Raw genomic sequence first — 10446 nt, forward strand, 5'->3', positions numbered from 1 at the left:
GCTAACAGATCTTCAGAACACCATTGGAGATGATGTTTTATGTGTCCAGAATAAGCCAGCATGACTGAAATAAGTGTAAACCTTTTTAAAGCTAAAGGCTATCAGAGGCTTTGATGAGCTAAAGGAAACATCAGACTGAGAAACTCAACTGAAGTTTATTTTACACATAAAAAAGAAGCATTCATTTTTATAGGAAATCGGTACAAAAGCATCTCCTGGAAACAAAAACATCCCCTGTGACATCACTGTGGCCTGTCAGAAAGCGGGGCTTAGGGCGTCATAGAGCCGATGGACAGCGACTTCTATCATCTCCCTTAGAGTCTCGTCCTCTGCGCATGACACCAACTGCAGAGTAACACACAGAGGTCAAATAAAGGGTATTACATCATTTGCTACAGAAACAAACATAATACTTGCTTAAATGAACATATGTGTGAAACTATTAATTTCACACATAACCAGGAAGCAACCGTAAGTTAAGCTCAGTAGCACTGACTGTGACTGTATAGAAGTCTGTGAGAAAATAAGCTTGAGCAAGTCTGAGTTCAGTTTAGCCCTTTACTTACCTTACAAGCGCTCTTTAAATGTTACTGTGTGTGTTAGAGAGAAAATTCAAGGGGGTTTTGAAATGAGAGAAGACGAGCTTTACAGGGATATTTTGTGTATCACGGTATCATGAAGCATTCACCCAGTACTGCTGTCTGAACACAGACAGGAAAATCACGTGTGTGCTACACATCCCCCTAATTCCTCACACATTTTGGACTCCAGAGAAAATAAAAAATTCAGTTGCACTGAAGTTTTTTTCCTGTTCAGCAGCTGACTTTCAGTCTCATGGAAACTGCACAGCTGCCTACTGGGAGGTCAGAGTCACTGCAATCACACAGACTGCTTAAGGTTTACAAATGATTAGCATCAGATTTAGCAGAAAGCCAGTTTGTCAATGAGTTGCAATCGGTCTGAGTGCAACTAACTAGTCTTTACAACTGGGGACTCCAGTGGTTGCTAACTGGGTGTGTTCCTATATGAAAGCAAGGTTGGCGAGGATCTGTGTTTGTTATCTGTGGAAGAATCTGTTTCAGATCTCTGAATGTATGAAGTTAAAGTGAATTTCTGTTTTCAGATGGACACAGACTTTTGATGTTCCCTGATTTAATAGTTAATCTGTGTCATCATGAACAGAGAGCATGCAACTGTCAACTCAACCCAACAACTTTTATGCCGTCATGATGTAATAATGACTGATCAGAGCTGATCTCAGTCGCACGAAGGTCAGGTAATTTCCCTGTGTGAGAGCCTGACAGAACTTCAGCCAATGACATCTCAGAGGCACCGTCTCTTATTTACATGCTTTGAGGTTTAAACTTAACATAAAGCCCTGCAGCGGGAACAGGAAGTACCCATACTTTCAGGTTTTTCATGAACAGATCAGTTCGTGATCCATCCTGTAACAGGAAGTCTGAGGATTTAAAACAAAATGATTCTTAACACCAGATTTATGTCACATGACCTTAATGCAGCTTAAACTGCACAGCCCCCTGTGATAAAGGTCAGAGTTTTGTGTTCTGTCAGGAGGTCTGACTCTGCCCACTCCTCATACTCACTCTGGTCTCTGGGTCTACTGACGCCGTGACGCCGTCCACGGTCACGCTGAGGTTTTTACCATCTTTGAAATTCACGCAGTCATCCCCAAACATGTCGCTGCAACACAACACAAGTTAGTCTACCACCTGGGGACTTTTATTTTGAAAATTTTGAAAATGCTAAGTTAGAAATGAAATCCTTTCTTGGGTCTGTGTGTGTCGGTGTGTGTGGTGTTTGTGTGTGCGAATGTCTGTGTGTGGCAGCGACTCACTGCAGCATGAGCGCAAGCCTCTCCACAAACACGTCCATGTCGAAGCTTTCCTTCTTCCCCTCCACAACTGAAACACACAAACACACAGATGTTACAGATTCTGCACTGTCCCCAAACGTCGCACTTCAAGCTGCCGTGCTGTGTTTACTGACACTTCTGGGCGTTGGGGTTGGACTGGACCTCGAGGATGACAGTGGCAACGGCGTCAGCGTACATGTCGTTGAGCGGATTGGCGATCCACTGAGGAGGAAACAAATTGAGAAGAAACACTTACTTACTTCAATGATGGCGAAATGAAACAGACATTAGTGAACTAATTGGTAAACTTCTGGATCTGTAACACTTAAAAAAAAAAAAAAAAAAAAAACTAATTTACAACAAAGAAACAAAAGATCTGAAATTAAAAAAAAACTTCAACAGCTGCTTAAGTATGAAGCAAAATTAATTTTCCTCTAATCAGTGAGCTCTTGTTTGAAATAAATCTGAACATTTTGTTTCAGACAGAGCACTGAAGCTGCATTCATGAACAACAAAGGCTGTAGGAAATCACAGCACCTCTGCTCACATGGGCTATAGTGTATGTGTGTGTGTGTGTGTCTCTGACCTCTAGCAGCACCATGCTGGCTTCATGAACCATCGTGATGCTCTTAAAGATTCTCACGGTGATTTTCTCGGTTCCCTCCACCTGCTCCACATCGCCTGAAACACAAAGGGCAGCTCATGGACGCTCTGTGGACCGTGTTCAATTTAACTTCAGTTCACTTTTATTTATATAGTTCCAAATCACAACAACAGTTGCCTCAAGGTGCTTTGTATTGTAAAGACCCTACAATAATCTGTCTCCATCATTCTCTGTAAACGTCCTGACAGAGGTGAAACACCTTCAGAAACTGCAACATGAACATTTTTAAGCCCACGTATCATCAAGTCTGACATGCAGAAAAACTCATGACCAAAGATCCTGTTAAATATTTCTAATTCATCGCCTCACACATCCTCAGGTAATGGGAGGAGCCAGCTTAAGTTTTACTCTGGATGACCCGAGTCAGGTGAATCCAGGTGAGGTTTGCTGCTTTCTTACCTGCGAGGTTTCTCAGCTGGCTGACCAGCAGTGAGATGGGTCCGGTATATGGGATGGCCTGCGTCTGAGTCACCATGCCCATCGACAGGTCAGTGTAGTCTGTACAGAGAGCACAAATGTCAGGAAACAACCGGGGAACCCGAACACAACAGGCGATGCGTTCAGGGACCAGCATCAGGCTGGAATAATTAGTGCAGGTCAACTGAGTTACTGACTGGAGAGGTCGGAGGGCGCCAGGATGTGATAGTTGAAGTTTCGTTTGACGAGGATCCCAGAGACCCGCTGACCCTGAATGCACTTCTTGTCGGCAAGGGAGCCCATCACCTGCAGCAGAGCATGCTGGGAGTTAAGGTGGCAGAAGGTGAAACGAGACACGCTTAAAGCTGCGGATGGTTTTCAGGACCTTGGCCAGTTTCTCTCCTCTGAAGTTGAGCGTGACGGCCTCGGTGTTCCTCGGGTTGTGCACCTCGATGTGGACCTCGTCGTTGTCCTCGTACTCGCGGATCAACGCCGCCTTCAGACGTGCCATCTCGTTCTGCTCGCCGTGGACGAGAATCTGCAGACCCAGGATCAGCACACGTTAAACTAAACTCACCTGTTCCCGACATCAGACCAAGTGCTGTGCACAGTTTCAGTCAGTAGAGCAACAAAGAAAAACTCCAGGTCCAGGACTGAAGCTGCATGCGAAGGTCCACAGCACACAGACGTCTTACTGTCATTAAATGATCTCTGCTCTGCTGAGCGATTGGACGGAGTCAAGATTAACAATTATACAGCTGCTACATTTTTAGCACTTTTGAAACGCTGTCATCTGTTTACTGAGAAGCTGAGAGTGAGTGAATAAATCTGATTACCACATGAGGAGGTTTGAGAGCTCTGATGAACTCGCTGGTCTGTTGGTAGTCTGTGTGAGCTGAGAAGGAGATGTAGTCCACCGACATCTTCAGAGGAAGCTTCTGACCCGACATGGTGGTGATCTCGTCGGGCTCTGTCATGATGTGCTGAGAAACGCAGACAAACCGTTAGACCTCGAAGGGATCAGGAGAGAAACTCTGCTCTTTGAAGGCTTTAAATAATGATGTCATTTTCACTCTGGCCTGATGGGGGCACTGTTGCCTTATTATGAATGCCTAAACCCTGACACAGACGGTTTAAATCAGAGCAGATCTGCAGGTCTGGGCTTTCCACCACTCCCCCAAAAGGAAATCAGACTCCCAGGAAACATTTTCCGCTCAGAAACGGGAAAATGTTGGAAAAGCCTCAGAAGCAGGCTCACTCAGGTTTGTCCTTCAGGGCAGTTTCCTGACTCCACAGTTAAAACAGTCCGAGCTGACCTCACCTTGGCGAGCGTCCCCTCCACGCAGTATCCGGCGATGATGACGCCATTCCTGCGGTCGGTGCACCAGCTCTCAAACAGCTCTCTGGACAGGCCGCTCTGCATCATACCAGGAGATGCCATCACCACGCTGGGACCGATGTCATCGAAGTGGTCCATGCTCTGAAACACACACACACGTAAAAATACTGCATGTATAATGATATGAGCCAACTGACAATCCACGGACCGCATTCACTGACCTTGAGGTTGCTGATGTGCTTGAAGACGAAGGGGTTGTTGATGTTGATGGCCTTGCGGATCTTGTCGTTCATGGCGTTAATGTAGGTCTGGTACACAGCCATGCACTTCCTGGCCAGAGAAGAGGCGTAGTAGATAGGGATGTCGTGGAGCTCCGGGTGGTTCTGCCAGTACTCGTCTGGGTCAAAAACACGAGCAGATCAGAGGTCAGTAGGGTCGGAGCCGGGCTCATGGGCAGAGGAGACCGAGAGGAGACCGAGAGAAGACCTCACCGAGGATGAGGAGCAGCTCCTGAGCCCGGCCCAGGGCGAAGACAGGGATCAGGCAGCGGCCCTCCCTGTTCACGATGTCGTGGACGGTGTTGCAGAAACGAGCCTCCCTCTCCTCACGCTTCTCGTGGATGTGAGTGCCATAGGTCGACTCCTGAACGCAGAGCAGGAAACATTACTGAGCATGCTTGGCTCGCTGATTCATCACAGTTGCATCAAGATTAGCAGTCACATGACGTGGTAACAGCAGGTGTTTGCAGCTCCAGGTTTCACCTTTAGGGTGTGATCTCCACACACGGGATCATGTGGAGATGTCAGATCTTACAGACATTTGAGGCGGTTACACCTCATTCATGGTTTTACTCCGTTTCCTGTCACGTTTCTGTGGTCGATGTTTCTAACGATGACCTCAGAATGGTAAATTAATCCCTGTGAAGTTCAGGCTGCTCTAAAATATCAGGTTTTTTTCTACTCTTGGATCTGGATGATGTCACTGAGAGGCTCCACCCATATGTGGATTCTGTGAGGCAGCCAATCAGGAGAAATTAGACTTAAACTGGGAGTAGCTAAAAGAGGACAAACCAGCCCAGAATCAGATAAAGGAGGATTATTATGAACGATGGATCATGCAAAGCTGCCATAAACTTTGAACAGTTGATTTCTGATTTCAGAATCACTCACTGTGATGAGGATGTCCGGCTTCACGCTTGGGATCTCTGCTGCCATCAGGTGTCTGTCCTCCTGACGGGAGAAATCACCTGTGTACAACAGCTACACACACACACACACACACACACACACACCATGCGCGATTAGCAGCTGTGGCCATGCTGCCCTCAGTAAACTCACTCATTCACAAAAACAAAGTGCCTGTCTGAGGTGGTCCCTCCGGAGAGACAATAGTTTTGGAACACACCAGCACATTTTCTCTGCTGTTTAACGCAGAAAAACCCGACTGCGACGCCACAAAGCCTCACCCCGCTGATCATGTGTCTAAGACAGCCTCGCCCTCATCGTATTCACATGAAGTCACAGGAACTTATTTCACCTTTATTTTCAGTTCTTGCAGCGTCTTTATTTCTTAACAAGCTGCAGTGATTAAAAAAAGGTAAAAGAATCTGAACTGTAGTTTTTAAACTGCAACTAAATGTCCATAAAAACTCTGAGTGTGTACATGTAGCAACACGCCCACAGAGGCGCAAACACTCAGAGGAGGCTGGATCAATGTCTGAAGAACTCACCTTGACGCCGGCGATCTCGATCATGAACATGGCGGCTCCAAGGACATGGCCGGCGTGGTAACACCAGAACTTGATGCCGGCCACCTCCTTCACCTCGTGGAAGTTGATGGTCTCGATCTTTTCCATGCTGTCCTCCAGGTCGGTCTCCGTGTACAGCATGTCGTCAGCTGAGATGTTACTGCAGACACGATTCAGCCAATCAAGCGTCAAAGATTCTAAACAACTCATCATCAGCAGCTCTAACGGCAAACAGCACTTACCTCTGCTTCACAACTCCTACAGCAGCTTTGCATTACTCCAGTTTAAAATAACCCTCCTTTGGATGTCTTGTTATTTTAATTTAAAGCTGCTTATCACTGACCTGACACTGACCTTTGCTCGTGTGCAGGTAACCCAAAAGTGAGGCTCACCAGCATTCGCCCACACTCTTATTAAACCGTTAAAAACATTCTCAGAGTCAACGTGTCTACCGGCGAGTCTCACCTGACTTTGACGTAGTCGGACAGCAACCACCGGTAGATGGCTTTGGTGGCGTGCGTCATGAACGTCCGACCTTTAAAGCTGGTCTTCTGCAGGAACCAGGGCAGAGCGCCGCAGTGGTCCAGGTGGAAGCTGATGGAGGGAGGAAGAGTCAGCACAAACATCTGCAGTACATCAGCATCATCATGCTGCAGGCAGTCATGTGACCACTCTGAGGCTGTGAACTCACTGGCTGATGAGCAGCAGGTCGATCTCAGCTGGGTCGATCAGGTCAATGTAGGGCAGAGCGTCCATCCCCTCCAGACCAGGATGGATCCCACAGTCCAGCTGACACACACACACAAAGAGACACAGACCTTTACACACACTGAGGCTTCACGTTCACAGCTGGAAGGTTCATATTCACTATCTCACCATGATCTTTCTTCCTTTGAACTCCAGGATGATGCAGGACCGTCCCACCTCCTGACCGGCCCCCCTGCACACAGACACACACTGAAACCACACTCCACACCTCACCCAACATCCAGCTCAAACTCACTTTAAACCAAACTCCATTCATAAATCAGTCAATTTTTATTTGTAAAAGAGCAAAAACCTGAAAGAATCGGAGTCACATGACTACACTCATAAGATTAAATATGCACTGACAGACGACCTTATATTTAATTATCAGCTGTGTCGAAGCTGGCAGGGAGATCTTTTCAGATTATAAGTGTTGTTAAATGAGTCACGAATCAAAGCGCTTCACTGGAAACTTTTTATACGTTTTATAGTTTATTTATGAACCCTGAATGAGTGATTTTCTGAATGTAGTTCTGTGAGGAGGGGGAGCCCGCACACAGAAAGAAGCTGAAGTTGCCGTAAACTCACAGCGGGCGGATCAGCAGCTGGTCGCTCTCCTCCGCCGGAACCGTCGCGTCGGGTTTACGTTTAGCCGCCATGTTGTTTACTTCCACACACCGAAAAACAAACAAACAAACTTCGTCATCACTCCGTTAGTTAGCCACCTGCTATCAACGGCGGCTCCACAAGTTTTACTAATATGTAACTTCCGGTCCCCGGTGAAATCTTTCCGTGTAGTAACATTAGTCCTAACTTTTTGTTCCGCGATGAATCCCGGAGGAGAAATGTGCTTTAAAGCAATCTAACATTTTTTTTAATCAGATTAATATGTATCAAATAAATAAATAGTATTCATCAATAAATGCTCAAATTAATTATTAACTAAATATATACTACTAATAATTACAAACAAAAATTCTTTTCGTTTTTGTATCTTTGCTCTTTAAGTCTATGTACTTTTAATTTAAGAGATTTTAAAACTCTTTAAACAAATGAATTCTATAAATTGGCTTTAATTAAATTTAAAATCATATACATGACTATGTTTTTTGTGTATTATATTTGAGTATTTAAATATTTTGTACTCAAGGTATTAAAAAACAATAATAATAAATAAATAAAAACAAATGGTTTACATAAAAACATTGACAAAATGCATCCTGCTCTGCTCGCTGATGCTCCCCTCCCTCAATGATTTTCTTCTAGAATAATCAGGATGAACATCAGAGCCACAGATATGGCATGAATATTATTGATCGTTTTCTAATAAAAGGTGGAAACAGTTTGAGTTTCATAGACAAAAACATGGCTGTGCCATGGGCTCCCCCGTGTCACCTATTGTAGCCAACCTTTACATGGAGGAAGTGGAAAGGAAGGCTCTTGGCTCTTTCAAAGGGAGAGTACCCAGCCACTGGTACAGATATGTAGATGACACCTGGGTCAAAATCAAGACACAAGAAGTGGAATCCTTCACTGCGCACATTAACGCTGTGGATAAAAACATCAAGTTCACCAGGGAAGACACAAAGGATAACTGTTTGCCTTTCCTGGACTGCGCCGTGCACATTGAAGAGAATGGCAACCTCAACATCGAAGTTTACCGGAAGCCCACACACACGGACCAGTACCTCCTCTTTGACTCCCATCACCCTCTGGAACACAAACTTGGAGTAATCTGGACCCTACACCACCGGGCAGAACATGTTCCCTCTAAGCCTGAGGGAAAAAAGAAGGAACACACACACGTAAAGGAAGCACTCAAAACATGCGGTTATCCTAACTCGGCATTCATAAAGTCAGCAAAGAGGCACAGAAAAGAAGATCAGACACCAGTGAGGGAGGATAAGAAAGACAGACGCAACAACGTTGTCATCCCCTATGTAGCCGGTGTATCAGAGAAACTCAGGAGAGTTTTCTCCAAGCACGACATCCCAGTGTACTTCAGACCCAGCAACACACTCAGACAGAAACTGGTTCACCCGAAAGACAAAACTCCAAAACACAGACTTAACAACGTGGTGTATGCTGTACAGTGCAGCGAGGAATGCCCAGACCTCTACATTGGAGAGACCAAACAGCCACTTCACAAGCGCATGGCACAACATAGAAGAGCCACCTCCACAGGTCAAGACTCAGCAGTCCATCTGCATCTAAAGGTCAAAGGTCACTCTTTTGAGGATGCCAATGTTCACATTTTGGACAGAGAGGACAGATGGTTTGAAAGAGGAGTGAAAGAGGCCATCTATGTCCACTGTGAGCGACCATCTTTGAACAGAGGCGGTGGTTTACGACACCAACTGTCTGCCATCTATAATCCAGTTTTGAGTTCCCTCCCCAGACGCCTTAATGCCCACTCACATCCTGGGCCATCTGACCTCAGGAATTCACATGACAAGGTGGGGCCAGGTTTCACAATGAACTCACCCGAAACCCTGGCTGATTAGGTCCCACACCCGCTTTCACACCTTGGCTCATGTGATTAGAGGATCACCAGGGGGTCCTTTGTCCCTCTTTGGGGGGATACTCCCACTGGGTTTAAATCTGGGACTCTCGGCCATTTGACCTTAGAACTGAAGAAGCTTCTCGGATGAGAGGTGAAACGTCTTCAAGCAACTCAAAGAAGTCCATACGCTTTTCTTTGCAAACTCCTTTGACTTTGAGTTTCATACAAATTCTTAAAAATGTTTCACAATAAAAGCTCTGTCAAGAAAGTTATTTTGACCAGCGAGACTCTATAGGGCTATTAATTTGAAAAGATCCAGGATAATTAGAGTTTGTTAGAGTGATGCAGTAACTTTAACAGAGTTTGAGGAGATGAGAAGTTTAGAAAGAATGATGTAGGAGAACACGGACACCGAACAGCTCACAGCGAAAAGTGTTAAACTCGGCTCTTAGTAAAGTCCTCAGCTCTGAAGCTGCTTTCAGGTCTCGAAGTGAGAAACTCTTTTATGCACTAAAGGAAACGTTTAGACTGAACTTGAGTATTTTTGTGTGAACCACTTTCTGTTTATAGAACCACGTTGTTCTTTCCTCAGCTTGGTTTGGTGTTTTACACCAGCTTTTTATTTTGACATGTTTTCTGTTTTTATTGATTTCAAAACCTGTTTGATCCCCTGGAAATGCCTTTTTGGTTTTTTTTATGCCGTGTTTTGTTTTTACAGTTTGTTCATCCTGTGTGTCTGTGTCAGTTTTCTCTTGTGTATCGATCCATCATCTCCCAGTTATTAGTCTATTTCACGTGTCAGCGCTGACAAAGAGCTTTACAGGTTCATCTCAGAACAGGACTGCTTTCTTTGACTACAGACTATGTTTCTGATGAGCTTCATCTCTAAATCCTTCACAGATCATCAGTGGTTGTTCTGTTCCGTATGGCTGTAATTCCTGCTCTGACCACAGTGTGGTGTGGTTAAGATGGTCGGTGTAATTAGCGATGTCCTGTTAGTACACAGGTATGTTTGCCTGATTATCTGTAATTCCAGCTAAGCTGAAAGTCCAAACTGATGATTTTCCAAGTATGTAGAAAATGAAAAGGCTCCGCTCACATAAAACTGAACATATGTCATTGTTTTAGGTAACACTCATATGAGAGTAAACTGAAA

At 45.1% G+C, this 10446-nt stretch overlaps 1 protein-coding gene across 1 annotated transcript; it reads right to left on the bottom strand.

Annotated features, from left to right (window-relative positions):
* Window positions 1–139: 139 nt before the first annotated feature.
* Window positions 140–7557, bottom strand: cpsf3 (cleavage and polyadenylation specific factor 3). Its single transcript, XM_063496340.1, has 18 exons — window positions 7376–7557; window positions 6917–6980; window positions 6732–6829; window positions 6506–6634; window positions 6023–6200; window positions 5463–5552; window positions 4785–4935; window positions 4515–4690; window positions 4276–4434; window positions 3791–3937; window positions 3340–3492; window positions 3152–3260; window positions 2937–3035; window positions 2460–2554; window positions 2008–2095; window positions 1856–1922; window positions 1605–1701; window positions 140–345 (listed from the first exon to the last, which is right to left on the bottom strand). Exons 1-18 carry the CDS (start codon window positions 7444–7446, stop codon window positions 256–258), a joined length of 2061 nt encoding a protein of 686 aa, XP_063352410.1. The 5' UTR covers window positions 7447–7557; the 3' UTR covers window positions 140–255.
* Window positions 7558–10446: the final 2889 nt, after the last annotated feature.

The sequence above is a fragment of the Pelmatolapia mariae genome, linkage group LG15 (assembly GCF_036321145.2).
Source record: "Pelmatolapia mariae isolate MD_Pm_ZW linkage group LG15, Pm_UMD_F_2, whole genome shotgun sequence".
In the NCBI taxonomy this organism is placed as follows: Eukaryota; Metazoa; Chordata; class Actinopteri; order Cichliformes; family Cichlidae; genus Pelmatolapia; species Pelmatolapia mariae.

Excerpts from the sequence above, each read along its gene's own strand:
- cpsf3 (XM_063496340.1), bottom strand. The coding sequence starts at position 7,446 with ATGGCGGCTAAACGTAAACCCGACGCGACGGTTCCGGCGGAGGAGAGC. Across the intron at positions 6,635-6,731 it reads GACCTGCTGCTCATCAGCCA|CTTCCACCTGGACCACTGCG; the intron begins GTGAGTTCACAG and ends TCCCTCCATCAG. Across the intron at positions 2,096-2,459 it reads CCAGCATGGTGCTGCTAGAG|TGGATCGCCAATCCGCTCAA; the intron begins GTCAGAGACACA and ends TTTCCTCCTCAG.